Here is a 26,131-nt window from a genome sequence, read left to right on the forward strand (position 1 = left end):
TATTCATCCCTGAAAGCCTGGCTATAGGGGAACAAATGCTTGCAGATGAATACTCAGAGGTGACCAAGAAGACCAAGCTGGTGACAATCGTTTTACACAATGACACCTACCAAACCCACTCACAGAAACTTGAATTAGGCCAAATGAACAATAAATGAGGTTTGAATTTTAAGCCTGCAAACCACATTCTCCCTCTTCATTTGCTCCTAATCACTAAGAGCTTATTTCCAACCTGCCTTTCTTCTCTCCAGCTAAAATGCATTTGTCCTGTAATTAATTTTTTAAAGCCAATATTAGCCTAGTTTTCCTAAGATTAATGTTAATTATAAACCAACAATGGTCTGCCAAATTTTATCTGAAAATAAAAAAGATAAAAGGAGCACAAGTCAAATCAGAAAGTTGGGTATGTGGCAAGGACTGTGAACTACTCCTTCAGTCCTTTTCTTTCTCTCCATTTTTTTCCTTGTATTTTTGTTGCAGAAGTCAAAATAGAAAAACTAGTAAGACGTATGAAAAAGCAGTCAGTACATTTTATATACATGGGGAAAAGACAGGAAGAAATCACTCTTCTTTCCTCTCTAATCCTGAAAATTTCAAATAAGCTCAAATCAGACAGTCTCTAACATAAAAACTGTGTTCTAAGAATTAAATTTGAATTTGAATGTCTGGGCTCAGAATATGTTTTTCCCACTAATGTATTTCATTAACCTGAAATAACTGTTTCAGGTTAATACACTAAGTCCCTGGGGATCTGGAAACCCTTGTTCACTCAACATCTAGGGCAGTGGTTCTCAAACTTCACGTTTAGGATGCACCTAGAATACTTGTCAAATACCTAGATTAACCAGGGCCTATCCAGCAGAGAATCTGACTTAGTAAATAGGATACGGGGCACGGAATCTGAATTTTTAACAAGCACTCTAAGGGGTTCCAGTGTAGATGGTTCAAGAATCACACCAGTTTAGAAAAATAGAAGACAGATAGGAGGCAAAGGTTGCAGGAATTTAAAGGCCCCCACAGGTATGTTTGGAAGTAGATTCAAATGCTGGAGCTGTAAGTTTCAGTTGGGGTAGAGAATAAATGGAAATGAAGCTGGAAAGGTAAAAGAAGACAGGAAAGCAGCAGGAAAAGCTGCCTGGCATCAGAATCAGAGGGATAAAAGGATACTTGTAGCAGGAGATGGAATGACAGACATCAATCAAATGTTCTGGTCCTAAGTCAAAAACTATTAAAGGTTTGACAGCCACATATATTTATTTAGATATATTTAGAATATATATATTTAGAATATATTCATTTTAGCATACATTTAGAATATATATATTTAGAATATATTCATTTTAGCATACAGTTGGTATAAGTGTTTTTCTTCTCCTCTACTCCCAAAAGATTATTGTTCCTGGGTTCTAAAACAGCCTCTCAAACCATCTTCTCTCTTATAATTTAAAGTGAAATATTTCATTTATAATGAAGTACATTTACTTTAGACCATCTACCAGGATAATTAACTTATTATTAAAATCTGGGTTTCTGTGCTAATTCTCTCAGGTTTTCCCGTTGTAAAATGAAGTGGAAATGAAATACCTGCAACAGTCAAATTCATAAGACAGAAAGTAGAATAGTGCTTCCCAGGGCCTCGGGGGAGGGAGGAAATGAGAAGTTGCTCAACGTGTAGAGTTTCAGCTTGGGATGATGAAAAAGTTCTGGAGATGGATGGTGATGAGGATTCCACAACAATGTGAAAGAACTTAATGCCACTAAATTGTACTTTAAAAAAGTTAAAATGGTAAACCTTATGTTATGAATATTTTACCACAATAAAAAAAGTTAAATGGCAATAGCTGCCCTAGCTGCCTTAAAGAAAAACATCGGAATGCACATGAAAGTCTTGCAGGGGTAAAAACCTTAGAATCATTTTACAAATGCAAACTATCATCAAGGTATTTAACAGACAATATAAAAGTGATTCACAAAAATAAAAACCTTTGGATATACCTCATATTCATCATTTCGTGCTTTCTTCATAGGAATGCCATTTTCCTATAAAAGAAAAGATGGTGAAAGACTGCAATATTTCATGAAAGTATACAGTGGCACTGCATAGCAATAAAAATATGACTATTATATAGACATTCTACACAAAGACTGTCCAGAAATCTGAGTCAACAGAGAACCTACCAAATGCCCACTTCGTTCTCCCCTGAGCATTTGTATCCCCAGAATAGAGCATCAAAGTGTTTCATAAAATAAATGATCAGAAAAGCCAAACCTCTTTCAAGTATATTTTCCCAGTTTTTATAAAGTAAGCAAAGGCTCTGTTCAGTCTTTAAGAAAAGACTGGTAGTTTCCAGTGATTATGCTTAAAACAGTCATTTCATTATTGAAATGAAGCTCCAGGGAGCATGATTAACAAGCCGTGAAAGTACTCAGCTGCACCTCCTGCCTGTGAATTCTACCAAGGTGTGATTACTAGGCCTCCACCAAGCACTTTTTTTCTTTTTTCTTTTCCCATTAAACCAAGCACTTTTAAATTAAAACTGACTTCGTGGTGGGTTGGGAAGAAAAATTATGCCATTCACAAATGCTCAACCAGCATATGTAACGTTTATACACCAAAATGACTACTAATGAAGAAAACAAAACAAACAAAATCATTTTTCCAAATCAGCTCTGAAACATTATTTTTGTTTTTGCTGTTGTTGTTGTTGTTGTCGTTTTTGAGACAGAGTCTCGCTCTGTCGCCCAGGCTGGTGGAGTGCAGTGGCGCAATCTTGGCTCACTGCAAGCTCCGCCTCCTGGGTTCATGCCATTCTCCTGCCTCAGCCTCTCGAGTAGCTGGGACTACAGGCACCCGCCACCAGGCCTGGCTAATTTTTTTTTGTATTTTTAGTAGAGACAGGATTTCAACCGTGTTAGCCAGGATGGTCTTGATCTCCTGACCTCATGATCCGCCTGCCTTGGCCTCCCGAAGTGCTGGAATTACAGGCAAAAGCCACCGCACCCAGCCATTATTTTTATTCTTAATATACCACATCCCAAAGTACAAAGCACGAGTTTTAATCATTACTGGCTGAGATCTAGGGAAACCTATTTACACAACCACCATGCGTACCCATTTCCATATCTCCAGAATTCACTGGCATATCCTGTTGTATTTGCTGGCCCTATCATCAATTTTGCCTAATCCCTAATTTCACATTTCCCAAAACCCATCCTCCTTAGACAAAATGTTATTCTCACTGACATGTTTCTAGCTTACTCTTTTCCACCTCCACCTCTATCTACTACACGACTCTCAAAAATACAGCTTTATTATTATTGTTGTTATGATGAGGTATACAGATTTTGCTATAGCATACCCCTGACAACACTACCCACCAGTCACATTTTATCTTTCCTTTCCCTGTTGTATTTTTATAGCACTTAACATTATCTGACTGACTTGTTTTATGGTTGACTCCTCCAACTGAGTGGACTATACCTATCTTATTCACTACTACACCCACAGTGCCTAGAACAGTGCCTGGCTCATAATAAGCATTCAATGACTATTGATTGAATGAATAAATTAATGAATAAGTGAATGCATGCACTTTTGGCCAAAAGCAAAGAAAGGTGTTGGGAGACATGAGATATTTAGGTTTGAAAGTTCAGTGGCCAAAACAAAACACAGGAACACATATACACACGCACTCTCACACACTCGCACGGACACACACAGTAACATAGAGTTCCTTTTGCCTCTGGTTTCCTTCTATTGTCCTGGAGCTGCACACTTAAAAGTAATGAGCTGGAGGCATTACACAAGACAAGTGAGGCGTACAAACTCTGGAGTTAGAGCACCTAAATCCAATCCCACCTCCAAAACACACGAGATTTGTGATGATGGACAAGGTACTTAGCCTCGTTAACAAAATAAGGGTACTAAATGTAGAGCCAGAAGGATTGAGATAAACCATATCAAGCAGGGAACACAGTGCTGGCTAAGTACCACAAGCACTTGATAAATTATTGATATTATTCTACTGCCAGTTCCTTATTCTGAAGAGCTGGGAAGCAGCACAAATCCTACTTCACATCCCATAACCTCACTATGATGCATAATATTCAGCCTCTGAGGTAACACCAGGGTCAAACAACCCTTGCATCTGAAGTAGCCTCCTCAGTTCTTCACTGGCCTCTGCCCCTATATTGATCACCCCACATCCTAGAAAACCCAACCCCAAATTAACGAGTTACATATAATTTCAACATGGAATGTGGTCCTGGTTATTTACTTAATAGTTGTACCCCCTTAAAAAATTTGGTAATTCACTACTTGGATTTTAAGGAAATAACCTACGACTTAATGATGATCATGAATACTAACAAATATGCCATATTACCAACTAATCATGAGAGATCTCGAAACACCCCAACAATTTTGATTTGATAGCATCAGTTCTCCTGGCATCTTTCACACCCTGACAACTGTCAAGTGATTTTCAGTTCTAAGAGAACAGCTATTCAAACACCACCATTTTTACCCCTGCTTTATTTCTCTAATGCCTGTTTCATAGAGTGGTTAAAGAGCATGAGCTTTGTGGTCAGAAGCTAATTCCAAAACTAGCTCTGGCACTTACCAGATCTTAGACAAGTCTATAAAAATGCCTTGAGCCTCAGTGTCCTTGGAAAGAAAAATAGCAACTCATAACAATTAAATAACATCATGTTCACATAGTGGCTAGCAAATAAAAAATAATCCACAAACGTTAGCTGATTATTGTAAATAAACCTCTTGGTAATTTCCTAAATTACTACCCTTAAATCTTTATTTCCTACCGAATTCTAAGTTTTATGGACCAGTAACACCCCTTTCTCCCAATTCCTCATGGAAGAATCCTATTCTCATACAACTTTTAATTCATATAGGAGGCTTATGACCCTGTTATAGTAACTCCTGTTTGTCCTCCTGACTTCCAACAACACTTTTTCCTTTCAAGGTGCTTCCAAAAAGCATCTAATGGTGATACTGGCAGTACACGTTTTCATTCCCAAAACAAGTCAAAACAATACCTCTTTAGAGTTCACCTTCAGAGGAATATCATGAAAGGGGGAAATGTAGTGACCAGTTACATTCTCTGCAAAGACACAAACAAACAAAACAAAACAGAATTAAAGCAATAGACACATTGTTCTATACAGCAATAATAAATATCCTTATCCACTTTTAAACTTACCCATTTTTTTCAAAGCTAACTTTAACTCCCAACTTAAAGTTAATTCAACTTTTAAAACTTGCCACAATCTAAGGACTGAAAAGAAATATATACCGGCTAAACCATATTTGGGTTGCTGAAATAATTTACTTATCCCTGTGGCTTAAAATATCCAAAGCAGAAAATATCTACAATAGACTAAAACCCAAAATATATATTTTAAAAAAAACCCATCACTTTTGAAAAAGAAACTCATTACTAAGTGAATTCCATTAAAACTGATGTCAATTTCCCTTGGGGAAACCTAACAATAGTATTCCCAATTTCTACCTACTATCCATGGGAAGAAAAGTCCAAAGTTCCTATTCAATTAAAAGAAAAGAAATATTGTTTCCATTCAATGTGGTAAGGATGCTAATACTAAGGTAAGCTTAGAACAAAAACAAACTTCAATAACAGAAACTATCTTCCCTTAAAAGCTGTATACCAAAATGTGTATTTTAAATACTTTCAATATTTAAATAAACACAATGCCTTGTAAATAAATACAATACACTTTTACTGGAATACATCTGTTTCCAAAAGCTAAGCTTAATAGAGCCCTACAAAATTTTCACTTTGTAATTTCCTAAATCAGGCTGTTTTACTTCTGACCTGCTACCTGTTTGGCATAATTTTCAAATTTAGATTTCAAGAATATTTAACAAAATAAAACAAAGACTGGCTAAATCCCAATAGCAATGAGCACACCAGCAACCACATCTTGGTTTCTTTCTTCTTCTTTTTTGAGACAGGGTCTGGAATGCAGTGGCATGATCATGGCTCACTGCAGCCTCAATCTCCTGGTCTCAAGCCAGCCTCTCACCTCAAGCCTCCAGAGTAGCTGGGACTACAGGCATGCACCACCACACCCAGCTAAGTTTAAAGTTTTTTGTACAGACAGGGTCTTGCTATGTTGCCCAGGCTTGTCTCGAACTCCTGAGCTCAAGCAATCCACCTACTTTGGGCCTCCCGAAGTATAGGGATTACAGGTGTGAGCCACTGCACCTGTCCCAGATTTTGGTTTCGAAATGCCATTCTCCAATAAAAGGAACTAGGCCTCCTTGGAGAAAGGCTTGATTCTAATGCTGGAGCAAAGAATACCCAAGATGAGCCTGGAGCATCTTGTAGGGTCAGAAGGCAACCAAGTGCTCAAAAATCAGAAGACTGGAGGTATGGTAAAGGGAAATGTGAACCAATCTGAAAGAGTTCCCAAAGGCCAAAGCTGGAACAATTTGAGCAACAAAATATAAAACAAATATACATGAATCCACACTAATACAAACAAATGATAAAATAAATGAGAGAGAAGAAACAAATCCAAGATTGAGAAACCGTAACAGATTGTTAGACAGTAAGGAAATATGATGACTAAATGCAGTCTGGTATGCTGAACTAGATCCTGGAACAGAAAAATGACATTAGTGGAAAAACTAGTGAAATCCAAATAAAATCTGGAGTTTAGTTAAGGGCATGTGCCAATGTTAGTTTCTTAGTTTTGAAAAATGTACAATGGCAATGGTAAATGATGTTAAGATGATAAAATTAGGGAAAAACTGGGGTGCGGGGTATGCTGGAACCCTGTACTAACTTTGCAGCTTAACCCAATCTAAAATTATTCCAAAATGAAGTTTATTAAACAACAACAACAACAAATAAGCCCTGGATTCTGCCCAACAAAAACAGAGGCATGGCCGGGCACGGTGGCTCACGCTAATTCCAGCATTTTGGGAGGCTGAGGCGGGAGGATCACCTGAGGTCAGGAGTTTGAGACCAACCTGACCAACATGGCAAAACCCCGTCTGTACTAAAAATACAAAAATTAGCTGGGCGTGGTGGTGCATGCCTGTAATCTCAGCTACTCAGGAAGCTGAGGCAGGAGAATCGCTTCAACCCCGGAGGCGGAGGTTGCGGTGAGCCGAAATCGCACCACTGCACTCCAGCCTGGTGACACAGCAAGACTACACCTCAAAAAAAAAAAAAAAAAAGGCATGTAACTTAACAATGAAATTGTTAATTCCCACCAATATTTTATTTCCCCCTACCATGCTTTGTGCTTTACCTTAGCACTTATCACTAGAATTAAGTTCTGGAGTTTTTGTAGTTGTTCATTTTTGTTTGTTCTGTTATGCTTTCTACTGGATCTCTAGCATCTGGGAAAGTACCTAGCACTTAATAGGCATCCAATATATACTTGCTGAGCAAATATCTGTTAGATAAATGTCTCTATTACTATTTTATTTTTCCCTTTAAACTGTTAACATAATTTTTATTTCCCCACCCTAGCAACAAGGTAATTCCTGAAGGATGTGTGCACAATGTAGGGATAAAAATGAGAAAGAGCACACAAATGGCAAGTACATAAAACTTTGGCTATGGTCTATAAAGCTCTTTTCATCAGTAAAGGGATGCACTTAAAAAAAACTTCTCTTTCATATATTACATCAGATTTCAAATTCTCTGCCCGATTTTCAAAGCTATCTATGAGTAACACAAGAACACAAAAAACAAAATTACCAACTTTTTACATGATTATTTACTTTTCTAAAAGTAATAGATACTAAAGTGGGCCACATTTACATGTTTTCGATTAAAATAAAATATGGTGATGGGAAATGAAAATGGTGCACTTGCTCTGGAAAACAGTTTGGCTGTTTCTTGTAAAGTTAAACATACAATTAGCATGTGACCCAGAAATCCCACTAAGTATTTAACTGAGAAATAAAAACATGTTCACCCAAAAATCTCTATGTTTACAGCAGCTTTATTCGGAATCACCAAAAACTGTAAACAACACAAATGTACAACTGGTAAATGGAGAAAAACTATGTTACACTCATATAGTGGTCTTTTAATCAATGTTTATTAATTATTCCACAATAAAAAGGAATGCACTATTGATACACACAATAAAATGGATGCATCTAAATACACTGTATCAAGTGAAAGAAGCTCAACTCAGTTCCATTTACATAACATACTGGAAAAGGCAAAATATAGGATAAAGTGCAGATCATTGGTTGGTTGCCAGGGGCTGATGGTAAGAGAGTAGGGTTGACCCTAAAGGGGGCCACAAAAAATTTTTTGGGGAGGGACAGACCTGTGCTGTACTTTGTGATGCTGTTTACACAAATCTATGTTCTGTCAAAACTCAGAAGTGTCCACAAAAAAAGTAAATTTTACTGTAGGTAATTTTAAAAATAAGTAAATATGGAGCTGAAAGACAACTAGGAGGAGGTTAAGAAGACATACACAGTAAGCCCTCTGCATCTGCAGATTCAAACAATCACAGATCGAAAATATTCTGCAAATCTTTAAAAAATAAAAATGCAACAATAAACATAATACAAATAAAACAATACAGTATAACAACTATTTACATAGCATTACAAGGCATCAGATATTGTAAGTAATTCAAAGAGGATTAAAAGTAGACAAGAGGGTTCCTTTCTCTTGGTTTCTTTCCACCCTCCCCCACCCATAAGGGAAAAAAAAATAGGAGGAGTGCATAGGTCATATGTAAATACTACGCCATTTTACATCAGGGACTGGAACATCTGCAAATTTTGGTATCCAAGGGGTTCTGGAACCAATCCCCTGCAAATACAGAGGGACAACTGTAATGTATAAATGGAAGCTCTTATTCCAAGAACAATCATCAATCTGTGATTGTCCTCTCTTCAAGTCACTAAAGTAAAAAAGGTAGAATTCTGAAAAGAAAAAAAATACAATCCTTTAACAGATTACTTCAACGTTCATTTGGGACCTATCATTGTGATAGAAATGAACAATAATTTCAGCTCTAAGAATCCAGGAAGTTACACAAACAAGGGAAGTTTGTTATCATGGGGGTAAAAGAAACTTGACAGAAAAGCCAGGCTGCCTTTGTAATTAAGAGTAAATAAATCTAGGACACTGATTTGGTGTTAAATTTCCCCAAAGATCCAATGCTCTTGTTAACTGTGGACAAACCCAATACTTATTAAGATATAAGATCATATATATATATATATATATATATATATATATATATATATAGTTTTCTAATTGTCATTTGGAAGGTAAAAAGATTACAAACGAGTGAATGGTCTGTATTTACTGACTTACATAACCATACCTACTAGAAGCTATTTCATGAAATAGTATTAATAAATAAAAATGTAATAGTGAAGAAAAAGAGTAAAAATATAACTATTTCTAGAAAACAAATATGGCCTTAGATCTCAGATAATAATGCTTTAATGGGCAATATATCTATAAATTTGCACAGGAGCAATGACTAGAAAGGCCAAAAACCTGACTTCTAGTTACTCAGCTTCATAAAAATGGCAACTGAAGAATGATGAGGTTCATAAATTTGGAAAGCAGAGCTTTATTTCTCATAAAGGGCTGCAACCTGCAAGCATGCTCAGTTGAGCTTCATGCTTCTCCACGGGACCCATGTTCAAAAAACGGTGGTGTTAGCATGATCTGAGGGTGGAGTTTTCAGCTCTCTGATGTCGAAAGGTGAAGTGGAAAACATGAAAACCCTCACTGCACATTCTCCATAGATTCGCCAGAACCAGTCTTATCAGGAGGGAATGCTGGTCAGTTGTTTTGTGGAAACCACAAAAGGGAGGGGCAGCAGTCAGACTTTCGGTTGGTATCAGCATCTGTGGAGTCTTTTGAGAGGGCTGGTTTCTATTTAGCCCTTAGGGAAGAAAACTTAATGGCAGTTAGTGAGGGAAAGGGTATAAGCAGGCATAGTTGACCTCCCCATTCCAGTCGTGGCCAAGAACTCAGTTTTCAAGGTTTCTCTAGGGTTCCCTTGGCCAAAAGGAGACCCATTCAGTCAACTGAGGGGCTCAGAATTTTAGTTTATTTCTCAACAGTCACTCAATTTCTCTGAAGCTTAATTTTCTCAATAGTTTCTTGCATTAAGCAATATGTATTTACAGAGTGTTTCACATGAAAAGGAATTGTACTAGATTTTGGAATAGACAAGTGCTAGACAGTGATCCACGCCCATAGCTAAGACAAGACACGTTACATCACTGTCATCATCATCATCACCTAGTAAGTTTAAACACAAAGGCATCCTCTCAGCACTGTTAGAAAACTAAACATTTCCCTAAAGTGCAAAAGGATAAGAACTCATTAAAAGTTTTCCAGGGCCAATCATGTTGATATGCTATTATGTTCCATTTAAAGGGTATTAAAATTCTCTAAAGGTGGATTTAAAGATATGTAGTATCTATCCTGATCCTCTACAAAATGAATGAGATAATCTATATGGTACATATGCGCTACAGACAGAGGGATATGGTACATGGAACAAGCGCTGTGGCAACACATGCCGTTATTTTTAAAGACAGTAGAACTTATCTAGCACTAGGTTAAAAAAAAAAAAAGTGGTAGAACTGAAGCACACATCAGACAGCCCTTCCTCAGAACCACAGAATACATCAGTGATACATCTTAGGTTAGAACTTTCTTATCTGAAGCTCAGGCTGCTTGTTTCTTAACAGTTGAAAACAAGCTATTGCCAATTTGCTTTTTAAAACATCTATTTTGCTGTTGTTAAGCCAAAGCAATGCAGGTCCATGACTGAAAAAATAATAGTTTCTACCTCTCCCCAGTCTAGTTCCACTCCTGAGAGCAACCCATTTTCAACTCTTTGTATTAGGCCTAGTGGTTACCTTCATCTTTCTAAATAGCATATTTAGTAGTTTTTGTTTATCAACTGTAGAAATTACCTACTGATTCCAATTCTGAGAGATAGTTTAGTTCAATCTATTCTACATAAGTTCTTAATTGGCTAATGTTAATACACCTTTTTATTCCACCAAATATATTGATATGGTTTGGCTGTGTCCCCACCCAAATCTCATCTTGAATTCCCACGTGTTGTGGGTGGGACTCAGTGGGAGGTAACTGAATCATAGGGGTAAGTCTTTCCTGTGCTGTTCTCATGATAGTAAGTCTCACGAGATCTGATGATTACAGAAGGGGTAGTGTTCCTGCACAAGCTCTCTTCTCTTGTCTGCCACCATATGAGACGTGCCTTTCACCTTCTGCCATGATAGTGAGGCCTCCCTACCCATGTAAAACTGTAAATCCAATAAACCTGTTTCATTTGTAAATTCCACAGTCTTGGGTATGCCTTTATCAGCAGCATGAAAATAAACTAATACAGTAAATTGGTACCAGTAGAGTGCGGTGCTGCTGAAAAGATAACTGAAAACGTGGAAGCAACTTTGGAACTGGATAACAGGCAGAGTTTGGAACAGTTTGGAGGGCTCTGAAGAAGACAGGAAAACGTGGGAAAGTCTGGAACTCCCGAGCGACTTGTTAAGTGGCTTTGACCCAAATGTTGATAATGATATGGACAATGAAATCCAGGCTGATGTGGTCTCAGATGGAGATGAGGAAACCGTTGGGAACTGGAGCAAAGGTGATTCTTGACAGTTTTAGCGAAGAGACTGGCGGCATTATGCCCCTGCCCTAGAGATCTGTGGAACTTTGAACTTGAGAGAGATGATTTAGGGTATCTAGTGGAGGAAGAAATTTCTAAGAAGCAAAGCATTCAATAGGTGACTTGGGTGCTGTTAAAAGCATTCAGAGCATAAAAGTTTGGAAAATTTGTGGCCTGACAATGTGAGAGAAAAGAAAATCCCATTTTTTGAGAAGAAATTCAAGCCAGCTGCAGAAATTTGCATAAGTAACAAGAAGCCAAATGTTCATCCCCAAGACAGTGATGAAAATGTCTCTAGCGCATGTCAGAGGCCTTCACGGCAGCCCTTCCCATCACAGGCCCTGAGGCCTAGTAGGAAAAGGTGGTTTCGCTGGGCTCAGGGTCCCTCTGCTGTGTGCAGCCTAGGGAGTTGGTGCCTTGCGTCCCAGGTGGTCCAGCCATGGCTAAAAGGGGCCAAGGTACAGCTTGGGTTTTTGCTTCAGCGGGTGGAAGCCCCAAGCCTTGGCAGCTTCCAAGTGATGTTGAGCCTGCGGGTGCACGGAAGTCAAGAATTGAGGTTTGGGACCTCTGCCTAATTTCAGAAGGTGCATGAAAACACCTGGATGCCCAGGCAAAAGTTTGCTGCAGTGGCAGGGCCCTCATGGAGAACCTCTGCTAGAGCACTGTGGAAGGGAAATATGAGGTCGGGGCCCCCATACAGAGTCTTTATTGGGGCACTGCCTAGTGGAGCTGTGAGAAGAGGGCCACTGTCCTCCAGACCCCAAAATGGTAGATCCACCAATAGCTTCCACCATGCACCCAGAAAAGCCGCAGACATTCAATCCAGCCCATGAAAGCAGCAAGGAGGGGGACTATACCCTGCAAAGCCACAGGGGCGGAGCTGCCCAAGACCACAGGAACCCACCTCTTGCATCGGCGTGACCTGGGTGTGAGACACATGGAATCAAAGGAGATCATTTGGAGCTTTAATATTTGACTGCTCTGCTGGATTCTGGACTTGTATGGGGCCTGTAGCCCCTTTGTTTTGGCCAATTTCTCCCATTTGGAATGTTTTATTTACCCAATACCTGTGCCCCCATTGTATCTAGGAAGTAACTAACTTGCTTTTGATTTTACAGGCTCATAGGTAGAAGGGACTTGCCTTGTCTCAGATGAGACTGTGGACTGTGGACTTCTGAGTTAATGTTGAAATGAGTTAAGACTTTGGGGGACTGTTGGGAAGGCATGTTGGTTTTGAAATGTGAGGACATGAGATTTGAGAGGGGCCAGGGGCAGAATGATATGGTTTGGCTGTGTCCCCACCCAAATCTCATCTTGAATTCCCACATGTTGTGGGAGGAATCCTGGTGGGAGATAATTGAATCATGGGGGCAAGTCTTGTTCTTGTGACAGTGAGTAAATCTCATGAGATCTGATGATTATATAAGGGGGAGTTTCCCTGTACTAGCTCTCTTGTCTGCCACCATATGATACATGCCCTTCACCTTCTGCCATGATTGTGAGGCCTCCCCAGCCATGTGGAACTGTAAGTCCAATAAACCTCTTTCTTTTGTAAATCACCCAGTCTCAGGTATGTCTTTATCAGCTGCGTGAAAACAAACTAATACAAATATACAGTATTTCTTAACATCAATAACCTGACTTTTACCTCCCTTTCCTCATTCTTCTAATTTTTGTCTTCTGCATATTTATTTTTTCATATCAAGGCTGATAGAATGTTCTGTAATCATACTGAATTTTCTATGCATTTCCTATTATATATATCAAAAATTTCTCTTAGATAAGAAAAACCTGGAATGCTCATTAAAATGCAGATCCCTGAACCACCATCCCACATCTAGTGAATCAAAATCTCAAGGAGGGAGAAATGAATATCTGTATTTTTAGCAAACATCCCAAATAATTCTTACACTCAGGTGTGTGAGAAGCGTTGTCTATGTGTTTATTTTTGGTGAGGATGCTGCTATAATTAAATTTCCTTTTTTGGTTCAGCTTCTATTTTTCTTCGTACTTCTAATTATCTTTCTTACATTGTCATAATCACATCTATAAATTATTCCAATGCCTCAGGGATATCATCAAAATTATGGAATCCTCTCTTTACCCAAACAGCTCCTTCAGGAACCCTCTATCCTCAGGCTGCAATATGAACTGGATGCTTTCCGGGCATCCTAAGACTGCTTCTTTGCTCTCCAGTGTAGATCTATCATTTTCTGGATCCCATGCATTCACGTTTTTTGGTTTACTTGTCTTGCAGAAGCATATCCCTAATAAGTGTTCTGTAAGAAGGATTGCATGTGAGGCCAATTTCTCAAGTTGTTAAATGTCTAAAATGTCTTTACTCAGTTCTCACTCCAGATTGACAGCTGGCTGGGTAGAAAATTCTAGGAGGAAAACTCTTTTCTCTCAGAATTTCAAAGGTATTACTCCAGTCTTCGAGCATTCAGTGTTGCAGGCCTGTTAGCTGACCAACCCCCAGCAAGACATGTGGGATCCTCTCAATAGCTGTATAATAATGTGACTGGGGGGGTCAGAAAACTTGGGTCCTTCAATTCTTAGATTTTTTTCTATTATCCCTTTTACAATTTCTTCTCCATTTTGTCTGTTCTTTCCTTCTGAAACCCATATGAGTCAAATGTTGGACTTTCTGGATTCAATCTCTACGTCACTTCTTCTTGCCTCCTTTTTCTATCTCTGACATTTTGTTCTACTTTCTGATAGATTTACCTTATCTTCTAATTCATCTATATTCTTTTTCTTAGGACTGCTGTAACAAACTACCACAAACTTCGTGTCTTAAAACAGAACACCATTCAACCCACTACACCTTCTACTGACTTACTTGTTTTAACAAGTTATTTGCTAAAGAGGTCTTGGTCTTGATTGCCATTTCTTCACAGCCCACTCTTCCTTTTTTTTATAGCAGATGTAATAGAGAACACCCACTCGACCTTCTAAAATTCAAGTTTCTTGTTTTTCCCATTTAATTTTTAAGTTTTCCTTAAATTCATTCAGTAAATATTTCTTGAACATATGCACTGTACTAAGCATGGTTCTAGATACTAGATACAAATTCCAATTCCCTGTTCCTATGGAAATCACATTCTAGTTGGGGTGCAGAAGCAATGATTATGTGTTTATTCTATCACATATCATAAGCACTATAAAGATAAAGGAAAACAAATTAGGGAAAGTGAAGAATGAATAATGGAAGCGTTACCAATGGCAAATCCCTATGGCTCTGCAACAATCTCAATTCTTGCCTCCTCAGAAGAAAGAATTCAACTGAGGGGCAGAAGGCAGAAGGAGAGGCTGAGGCAATTTTAGAGATGGAATCAGTTTATTATAATAAAAGGCTTTAGAGCAGGAACAAAGGGAAGGAAGGTTCACTTGGAAGAGGGCAAAGTGGGCAACTTGAAAAGACAAATGAACGGTTTGACCTTTCAACTTGGGGTTTTATATGTTGGCATACTTCCAGGATCTTGTGTCCCATCTCCCCTGATTCTTCCCTTGGGGCAGGCTGTCTGCACACACAGTAGCCTCCTAGCACTTGGGAAAGGGACCATGTGCAACGTGTTTACTGGAGTTGTACGCGTGTTCACTTGAGGTGTTCTTCCCTTACCAGTCGAATGTCCCTAGGAGGTCACATACCAAACTCTGCCATTTTGCCTCTTAGTGCAAATGCTTGAGCCCACTCACCCAGTTCCTGAGATCTCATGGGAAGCTGCTGATCACCAACTTCAGGTGCTTCTGTTTATTTGGAGACTGCCTTTCCCTGGTGCAGGCTGCAACCAATTAATATTTTAGAGAAACAGTTAACAACTGCCTGACCATCACCTGATGTTTGCCTGTCATTCCTGGTGTGTGTTGAGGGAGGGGAGCCCTCTTCTGCCCTGCTCATGCCTGACTAGCTACCTACTGTAACAGAAGGAGTAATATTTGATATTGAATGGTCAGGGAAGATCTCTCTGGTGGGTAACAGTTCAGCACAGATCTGAATGAAGTGAGGGAAGAGATCAAGTAGACCTCTAGGGAGGAGCACTGAAGGCATAAAAAGCACAGGTGTGCAGAGGAAAGAACATACATGGCATGTCTGAGAAACAGCAAGGAGGCCAGGATGGCAGGAGGACACTGATCGAAAGGAAAAGTGGCAAGCAATGAATTCAGAGAGGAGCCCAGTATTAGATCCAGTAGGACCTTACATGCTATGGTACATATTTCAAAAAATTTTTTGAGTGAAATGGAAAGCCACTGGCATTTTCAGCAGAGCTTGGACATTATCTGACTTACATTTTAAAAGGATGAAGGTGATTGCTGTATGGAAAGTAGACTATACGGGGCTAAGGGTGGAAACAGGGTGAAGAATCAGGAGGTTACAACTGATCAAGGGAAAGATGATGGTGAAACAGAGAAAGTGAGAAGGGTGGAAGTGGAGAGAAGGAATTGTCTTTTGGTACATTTCAAAAAAATATGCTAATGAGTTAGCTGTGGGATAAGAGTAAAAGGTGACAAGAATAATGCCCAGGTTATGGGTTAGCAACTAAAGAGAGAAACAAGTTCGGTGGGGGTGGGGAGTCAGGAGTTCTGTTTTGTACTGTTAATCTTGAGTTGTATCTTAAACATTTAGGTAGAAATACAGAGTAGAAAGCTGGATGTGTAAATTCTGAGTTCAAGAAGAGATGCGGCTAATGTTATAAATTGGGGAATCATAAACAGCATCTAACACTATGGGACCTGATGGGATCACCCAGAGCAACAGCAATGGTCAGCAAACTCTGGCTTATGGGCCAAATCTGTCACATGGCCTGGTTTCATTTTTGTAAATATAGTTTTATTGGAACATAACCACAGCCATACTTTTACTGTCCATGGCTGTATGTTACAATGGCAGAGCTGAGTAGTTGTGACAGAGACTGAATGGTTTGCAAAACCTAAAGTATTCCTTATCCGGCCCTTTACAGAAAACTTTGCCAACACCTGCCCTAGAGAGGCAGTATAGATAGAGAAGTGGGCTCAGGATTGAGCCCTGGGCATTTCAAAGGCTAGAGTTCAGAAATATGACAAAGGTTCAGCAAGGGAGAATGTGAAGGAGAAGCATCAAAACTAAGACAAAGTGCATCCCAGAGGAAAGCAGTTTCCTCTGGGAAAGACAAAAAAAGTGTTTCAAAGAGAAAGTGATCAACTGTAAAAAGTACTGCTGATCGGTCATATGAGGACTTCAAACTGACCATTAAGGTCGCAGCATGGAGGTTACAGGTAGCCCTGACAAAAAGCAGTTTGGTAGAACAGTAGTGATGAAAGCCTAAGTTAGGTGATCCTTGACTATTTGGTTTATATTAAAAAGACTAGAAAAAAATCACTGGGAACTCTGTGTTCCCACAGAGATGAATGGGTAGGAGGCTGGCTGTTATGCTGGGGTCCCCAAATACCAGCATGCAGAGTACTGCTGGGGCACCAACACCATCAAGGGTCCTACTTCCCTCTCAGCTCTTCATTCACTTTTACAGTTGGAACTAACACAACCCTCATGCATTAGACCTGCATGGGAAACATTTGTGTGCTATTTGTAGTACAACTTAAACTAATCCCCCTGTGTTAAGTTCTACATCCATCTAACTCTCTATCCTATCTTATATCAACACACCCACAACCTCTCTGAGGTTCTGCAGCAGCTCGGCTTTTCCCTAAACTACATCCCCTGAACACATATACTTAAGCTGGGACTTCTTCCACACTGCTTCATTAATAACCATATCTCCATTGGTTTTTTAATCTTTTATACATATTTCAAAATCTCAACCTTTGGTGGCTCCTTATCTGTTGTTTTAGGGTTACCCTTTCTTATCCTCACTTACTATCACTTTAATAGGATATTTATTATAGGGGAAAAGAGATAAATGATTGTAGTCACTGTGTCATTTTTGCCATGGTATTTCACTGTCGTCAAAAATCAGATTGTGTCCTTAGGCATTAATTGCTAACCTCTATCAGGCCCATCAATCTACACGATATTGCCAAACAGTGGTCAAAATTCTCCCTTCAACTGGTCTGAAATCAGATTTTATTCTAGCATTTTCTAAGTTATCTATGTGATTCTTTCTCTCACAAGAGCAAGTTGTATCAGGATGAAAGTTTATTACTTACACCAGAGCAAGTGAGAAAACTGAATGGAATGTGAAAACCATACCTAATTTTATGTATCTATACCAGACAGCTAAATGTATGCCATATACCAACATATGATTACACACTACTACAAAACCACTTATAGAGATTCTTACTGGAAGCTTCAGCAATGACTAAAGCTAACTTTGTTTTATTTTCTGATAAAAAGATTAAGAAATGTAAAGGAGCCTAAAAACTTCAATAAAAATGCTTCCTCTGTTCCATATAGATCACACAATTCCTATTTCACAGCACTGATATAGAAAACGTTTAAGGTTTTAAGGACTGAAAAATCAAATAAAACACTTTTTCTATATTCACACAAAACCCATTGTGTTCCATTATATCAGTTGAAGTTCTATGATACAGGCCAACTTTAAAAAGTTACAGAAACTCATATTTAAGACTCAAACATATTTTGTGGATTATTCACGGGAAGTTCTCTTTTAAGTCCAAAGATACAGCACTTTCAATGGCAGATTCCTCCTACTACCCAAATGACGTAAAGAAAACCTACAGTAATTTCAACACAAGCACATGCTTACTATAAGTGACAAAGCAAATTAATTTTAAAGAACTGCTTGGTTCATTCCCAGACTAAATAAAAGCAACTTGAATTATCCACAGCACTATTTCTCTAAGTAAACCAGTTGCCTATCCCATAATAACAAAATTCCTAATTATGGAAAGCATAGCTTTTCCCTATCCTTTGAGAAAAGTATGAAATCTAAAATAAAATTTCAAGTTATTAACGAAACAAAACAAACAAAAACACGCAAGATATCAAAGGAATACTGGCATGCAGCATTAGGTCTTTGGCTCAATATAAGTGAGTCTAACTTCATTATGATTTCACAGTTAATTTAAAAGACTGCAAGTACCCATTAAAACTTTAAGACCTAGGAAGCCGGGCACAGTGGTGCATGCCTGTAGTCCCAGCTACCCAGGAGACAGAGGTGAGAGCATCGCTTGAGCTGGGGAAGTCAAGGCTGCTGTGAGTCATGATTGCACACTGTGCTCCAGCTTGGGCAAAAGCATGAGACCCCATCTCTAAACAAACAAACAAACCAAAAAAATAAAAATAAAATGAATAAACAACAACAACAAAAAACCTTCTGAAACCTATAAATTAACAGGAACACTTCAAAATAATCAATCACATCACCTTATTTTCTCCCTTCACAGAATGTAATAATAAGGATTTTAGTCTAATGTCTTAAAGTCAAAAGGGAAAAATAAATAACATTTATTAAATACCTATCACGTGTGAGACACTGATAATTACACACGTAGTCTCATTTAACTGCCACAGCAATTCTATAAAATTACTAGTGCTATCCCCATTTTATTTACGGAGAAACTGAGCTACCGGATGTCATCTGAAGGTAAGGGATGCCTCTGGTTAATTCAGTCGAGTGACTTGTCCAAGACGGTAAAGTCAGGACTACAGCTTAAGTGGTTTGACTATTAGTTTAGAACTGTTACAGCACAGTTGCTTCTGGAAGTTGCAGAAATCATAACCCTGATGTCACTAAGATGTTAACAAATGTTCTGAGAAATAAGTACTCTGTGGTTCAGTTTTTGGAGAAGTTACATCCGAATTTTCCAGAACTTAAATAGGCAAATTATTCTTCAAAAAAGCAATAAAATGGGAAGTGTTCTAATTTATTAAACCATGAAACCCTCTGTTTTAAAGAAAATCTAATAATATACCATGGGATGCTTGTGTTCAACTAAGCAGTCTGGAAAATGATCATCTGGTCCAATCTCCTCATTCCATGGTTTTAAAAAATGAGATGCAGGGAGGTGAAGTGACAGCAAGATACTAACAGGGTCAGGGCTGGCACCAAGGAGGCCTGATGATTCCCATCAGGATACCCTTTCCCCTAATCATCCTGTCTCACTCTTTCTACGAAGTTTAACACCAATTTTTTTTTAAGTATTACATCAATTGTTTATTCTGATTTTACTGAATGACAGTAAAGAGAAACCATTTACAGACATGAAGCTCGAAAATGTTCTACCTCCCAATGCACTAGTATTTCAGAGACTTGGAATATATTTGGAGATGTGGAAAATGATTACACTTTAGTAACACTGAGTAACAATTTTAGGCCAAGTAGTACTACACTCATATTTTTCTTTGAAGTGAGACATTAGTCCACCCTAGTACTGCATACAGACACACTGAGTAAAAAATATCCAGTCTGTTATCATCTTTATAAAGGGCAATTTATTCGTTGCTTTCCCCTTACCCCATTCGCCCTAGAGTGGCTTCGTTTCACTTTGCCCTACCCCTTCTAGCAGGTAGTAAACAGTCCTGGCCAGTGATGCCATCTGGCGGTTAGTTCAGAAATTGTTTAACCAACACACCTTCCAATCAGGATCTTACCATCGGGACCCTCTCCAAAACCACACTCCCCTTTCTTCCAGTTTTTGCCCATTTACCTTAGTAAAATCGGGTTTTCTTCTTTCCTGCCCTGTTTATCCAACTGAATGAAAAACGTATTTTATTTGTGGCACTCTAGTTACAGAAAAATCATGAGTCCTAAGTACATTTGCAGCTAAAGAAACAAACCAACAATAAGAGGCCAACATACTCCCAAAAATGCCCCCATTCGACATCCTGTCTTAACAGAGACTGTTAGAATCTCCGTTATTCATCCAATGCCTTCAGGGAATACCAGTGCTGAGAAGGACCTTGAGGATCATCACTTCAAGGTCAAAAGCTTCATTTTACAGCTGAAGAAACTGGCTCTGTGAGAAAGAACTGAAGTAACCACCCACCCAACAGCACACAGCGAGTTAACGGCAGAGCCAAGATTATGGCCTAGGACTCCCCATTCCAAATCCGGTACTGGGTCAACTACTCTGTGCGCTCCAGGCTTCTCAAGCCTGTTTTTGCTCAACCAGTGTATTTACTTTTTCCATAATTATAGTAATATTGTGAATCTCTGTACTATGCCTAACAGTGTCTAGCACACTTCATAAATATTTATTATTTGGGTATCTATTAATTACCGTACTTATTGCAAATCTAGAATACTTGCAGTAGACAGGCCTTTTTTAAATCTGCTTAAAAAGCGAACTGCCACTTCATAATTTTTTCTGACTATTCCCATTAATCATCACATGGTAACCTTTTAGAACATAATCCATTCAGAAATTTGAGACTTCCTGTTCACCTGATCAGTCTTAACCAAAGATAGAAGAAAATATGTGGCATAGGGTGAAAACTGCAACCAATTTTGAAGAAAATAGAAATTCTAGTACTAGTTGCATTATAATCACACGACTTTAGGCAAACTCTTCTTTCCCACAAAATAATCCTCGACCCTAAACTCATGTAGCATAACTGCAAATCTCTCATAAATTACAAATATCTATAATGATTATAGGTATTAACAATAGTAATTTATATTTTAGGCCCTGTGACTAATCACTTTACATATATAATGTCATGTAATACTTGCAGCCCTATTTTACGGATGAGAAAAAACAAGGCTTAGCAACTTAAACTCGTCCGGGGTCACAGAGTTAAGACGTGAAGAACTCGAGGGCCTGCTTAGAACTGAAAGCCTCCAAAGCCAGTGCTCCGAAAAGGGGAGCGATAATGCAAGGCCCACTTTGATACTACCACTCCAAGGCTCTGCAGTCAGTGGGGCGTGAAGGCAAGCGACCGAGATCGCTATTTTCAGTTACGGTTAACGTACACAGTGAAACAATGCGGTACACGGAACAATGAGTCACGAAGACCTGGGTCCTTTCTCTGAGCTGGGCAACTCAGGGACCCCCCGAAGTCGCTTAGCCCTCTGGGCTTGTTCAGCTTGGGGAGGATAAGGGGCTGCTCCGGAACCAACGAGGCTTTGGATGGTGGATCACACTCAGGGTGTAAACTTGTGCGTACCAAGTCAAGCTTCTGGGAAAGAACCTTCATCAGAGTCCCTCAAAAAAAGAAGACGCGCTGGATTAGGCATCCGCAAAGTTCCGCCTGCCTCTCCGACGTCAGGGAGCTCCCGCAGTAGGAGGTTTCTTACGCCTCTAGGAAGGCCGGCATGTGGGCGGGCTCTGCCTTCCCTTCCTCACTGAGTTGTGTGAACCAGGAACGGCGGCCGGGCCGGCTAATGGCTGCAGGCCGCCGCGGTGTGGCCGCCTGCACTCTGACTACCCCTCGGGGAGGGCGGCTGGCAGGGCACAGGGCGCTGTCTACCCCCCAGCCGGCAGCCCTGCGCCTCTGCGCTCCGCTTTGGGGTCTTGATCCGCCGCCTCCTCGCTGGCAGTTCTCGTGACTCGGTGCGCGCTCCCGCGGGAAGGAAGGTGGCCTGGACCGCGCGGCTACCGCTGAGGGCCCCAAAAAGAGAGAAGGGAGACCGCGCGGGGCGTCCCAAGTGTCCCCCATTCCATCCCCCACCCAGGTTTCTCCGGTGCGCCGCTCGGCGAACCTCCGGGAGCTACTTACTAAAGAAGAGGCGGTAATTCTGCGAGCAGGGCTGGCCGCGCTCCTCAGTGTGGTACAGGGCCATAGCACGGCGCGACCCGGTCCCTGCACTGGTCCCCAACCGCAGGCACGCAGCGGCTGGGGCACCCGTGCGCAGCAGCCGCAGCAGCGCGCTCATGGCGTCAATGACCGTCCTGCTGTGCGCGCGGAGCTACCTGGGGGCTCAGCCGGGCCGCACGCCGGTGCCCCCTACCGTCCGGAGTCATCCCTCCCGCCCCGGCGCTTGGGCTGCGATCCTGGTCCCTGCCAGTGGAATCTGGGCCACCAGCCAGTTGTGCGCACTATGCCCTCAGCGAGGCCGCAGCTCAAAGACGAGTGAGACAAGACCCACCACCCCTGAAGAGCTCACTGCCACTCGTTAATTCAAACATTTATTCATGCCTTCATTTATCCCGTCAAGATTTACTATCATGATTTTTTATTATAGTGATGTAATATTGAGTGATTACTCTGTGCCAGGAACTGCTCTAGACCCTGTCCAATATAGGAGATGAGCGCACATGCACGCAAAGACATCACTGTAAGACAAAATGATCAGGCCACCACGTGAAAACGTGACGTTGACACCGACTTACAGAGCAAAAAAACCCTAAGTAGCTTACTCAAATGCCATCTTCTCCATGAGGCCATTTCCTAACCCAGTAGAGATTATTTATTCTTTCTTTTATTTTATTATTTGTTGTTGTTGTTTTGTTTTTGAGACGGAGTCTCACACTGTTGCCTGGGCTGGAATGCAATGGTACAATCTCGGCTCACTGCAACCTCCGCCTCCTGGGTTCAAGCTATTCTCCTGCCTTAGCCTCCTGAGAAACTGGGATTACAGGCATGCGTCACGACGCCCAGCTAATTTTTGTATTTTTAGTAGAGACAGGGTTTCCCCATGTTGGTCAGACTGGTCTCGAACTCCCGACCTCCGGTGATCCGCCTGCGTTGGCCTTCCAAAGTGCTGGGATTGCAGGCGTGAGCCACCGCACATCGGCCAGGTGGGGTGGCACACGCCTGTAGTTCCAGCTACTTGGGAGGCTGAGATAGGAGGATGGTTTGAGCCAATATCCGGGAGAATGGATATTGTAGAACAACCAGTAGTCTGCCACAAGTGTCATTTTATTTTTTTCTAGTCCATCTTCTTTGGGACTATCATCATCTAGGCTACTTTCCTACTGGGCACCCAGGTTCTTTCAGCATCTCCAATTATCGTGTGATCATTAAAATTGAGATACTGGTCTACCCAAGTTCCAGAAAGGATTCCTAGGAGATATTGTGACTAGCTACTTAGAGACACTCTACTAAGATTATAGATCCTAAAATGTTTTTGTCAACAGTGGTAGCTTTGTAATGTGTCAACTTGAATAGGCATAACTATAAGGCAAATGCTCCCATAAAAAGGAGAGAAAATCTCTTCTGTGCATATATCACAGAGTTGTATAATTTTTGTTTATGTTGGAAAAAAAGCTTAATTTTTCTATTAACTTTTGAAGATTAGATATTTAAATAAGACAAATTCCTATGGAGGCAAGGTTGTAGGCTAATTTCTAATGATCTGTGGATACTTAAAGTATCCAGGCTGGGCGTGGTGGCTCATGCTTGTAATTCTAGCACTTTGGGAGGCCAAGGTGGGAGGATCACTTGATCCCAGGAGTTTGAGACCAGCAGTCTGGGCAACATGGTAAAACCCATCTCCATAAAAAATACAAAAATTGGCCAGGCGGGGTGGCACACGCCTGTAGTTCCAGCCACTTGGGAGGCTGAGATAGGAGGATGGTTTGAGCCTAAGAGGCGGAGGTTGCAGTGAAGCCAAAATCATGCCATTGCAATCCAGCTTCCGCAACAGAGCCACACCCTGTTTAAAAAAAAAAAGTTATCTATTGAGATAATCCAGCATAAAGTTCTGAGGTCCCTCTTGCTAATAGCTTTTCTTAACTCTGGCAACATATTTTATTAGTAACTGACAACAAGTTATATGCATCCTGATTTGAAGAAATCAACAAAGATACTAAACGTTTCTGAATATAAATGTTTACTTAAAATGAAATCTTGACACTAACTTGTTATTTTGTAAATTGCATTGTAAAATGTTACCAAGTTATCATGCATTCAGAAAAGAAAACACTGACTTTTGTTAAGTAGGTTTACATTTATTTTTAATCACTTAAATTTCCATCTTTCATTCTCTACAGTTTACTGGAATATTTGAGAATCAAAATTAAAAATGCATAATATAAATGATAGGAAATAATAATAGGTATCAGGTTAGCTTTTAAAACTTTTTAAAAATACTCTGAGGGTAATGTTTATTACATAATGTTTAATTATGTACATATTCAAATTTAGACGTTTGGAGTCTAACATGTTGGATTTCCGTTATTGACATCTCCTGTTGTCATCATATAGCAAGTAAAAGTCTTAGTCCCAGGAGTTTACAAGTTGGAGAATAAAGACAAATACACGTAAAATCATGAAATAACATTTCCAGAGTTTATGAAATACCAAACCACCAGAGATTCATCAACAGAGAATTGAAACTGGTGGCTCAGGAAAACTATAACTAATATGTAGGAAGGACCAGAATAGAAAATAAGAGATACGGTGTCCAGGTATTGACAGTATCTCAGGTACCAAGTGACAAGGACCCAGACAGTAGTTCTGGCAATAGAAATAGAAAAGAATGTTGAATTTGGAAGAAATGACCAAATTTGATATCTCGCTGGAAGTTGTGAAATGAGGATGGAAGAGTTAAAAAAAATTATGCGTAATAAATAACCAAGAGATATGTGGTGTTATTTTCAGATATATGTTAATAAAAATGAGAGAGAAATTTTGACACTAAGATGATAAACGTAGCTGGGACATGTTAAGTTTGAAACAATGCAGAGTTCCTGCTGGAGATGGAACTATTTTCACCACTGGAATTCTCTGAGAAGCAGACTCTGAGATTGAATTTAGTATGTGTGTGCAGTGTTTATTAGGCTGTACACTTGGGATCAGTATGTGAAGATGAGCGTAAGAAAGCAAGAGAGAGCTGAGAGAGAAGTCGAGCTGTGGTGCAAGCCCAATAGCCTCAGCCCACCTCATAGAATACTCTGGAGTTTAAAAGGCTAGTTACAGTTGTCCAATGGAGAGCACAATTTGACGGGCCTTTATAACCTCAATGATTGGATGGATATAAGCTGACCTGGGAAAGGACATGATTTGGACAAGGCAGCTATGGCCATCCCTGAAGAAGCTGACAGATAAATGCTATTTGCTGCCTGTACTCCCAACAGTTCAGCAAAAGTTCATTAAGCCATGGCACATCACAGTGACTACCACAACTGTGAAACTGCAGTAAAGATAATAGTTGGAACTAGAGAAAAATTACATACTTAGTGAATTCCAGTTCTGTTTCTGTTTTTAGTATTGGTAAGCATAACACAAAATCTACCATGGTTATGGTTATTGTTTTTTGCAATGCTAGATTATCCTAATAGAAAATAAAATAATTTTGAAATTGTGGAGTACTCATTTATGTGTTTACTTTTATAAAAGCAGTAAATGTCCCTAAAACGAATTACTATTATTACCTACAACATGATAAATAAGCAAATTAAGAAATTTGCTAATTGCTCATCTTTGCTCACAATAGCTAGCTTGTAGGGGGAAAGAAATAGGGCAGTATGCAATAGAAGTAATGAGAATTTTAAAACAATTTTGAATATTTTCTAATTAATCAGTTCAGAGACACACAGACTGATATTTCACTAGCCTTTGGAAGACTTTAACCACAAGGGAGACTTTAAA

At 39.8% G+C, this 26,131-nt stretch overlaps 1 protein-coding gene across 3 annotated transcripts in view; it reads right to left on the bottom strand.

The window, feature by feature from the left end:
- PPA2 (inorganic pyrophosphatase 2) overlaps window positions 1-22,546 on the bottom strand; it is a 104,330-nt gene extending 81,784 nt beyond the window's left edge. For 2 of the 3 annotated variants that reach the window (XR_010156330.1, XM_001170451.7), the window contains exons 1-3: window positions 22,316-22,540; window positions 5,056-5,120; window positions 1,996-2,040 (exon numbers count right to left, since the gene is read on the bottom strand). Coding sequence is in view for 2 of the 3 variants with exons in the window: in XM_001170451.7 (XP_001170451.1) it covers window positions 1,996-2,040; window positions 5,056-5,120; window positions 22,316-22,472 (267 nt within the window). In the remaining variant the exon portion in view is untranslated. Of the gene's footprint in view, window positions 1-1,995; window positions 2,041-5,055; window positions 5,121-22,315 lie in introns of all 3 variants that reach the window. The other variant, XM_517378.8, reaches the window with a different exon arrangement.
- Between the last annotated feature and the right edge of the window lie 3,585 nt (window positions 22,547-26,131).

The sequence above is a fragment of the Pan troglodytes genome, chromosome 3 (genome assembly GCF_028858775.2).
Source record: "Pan troglodytes isolate AG18354 chromosome 3, NHGRI_mPanTro3-v2.0_pri, whole genome shotgun sequence".
Taxonomy (NCBI): Eukaryota; Metazoa; Chordata; class Mammalia; order Primates; family Hominidae; genus Pan; species Pan troglodytes.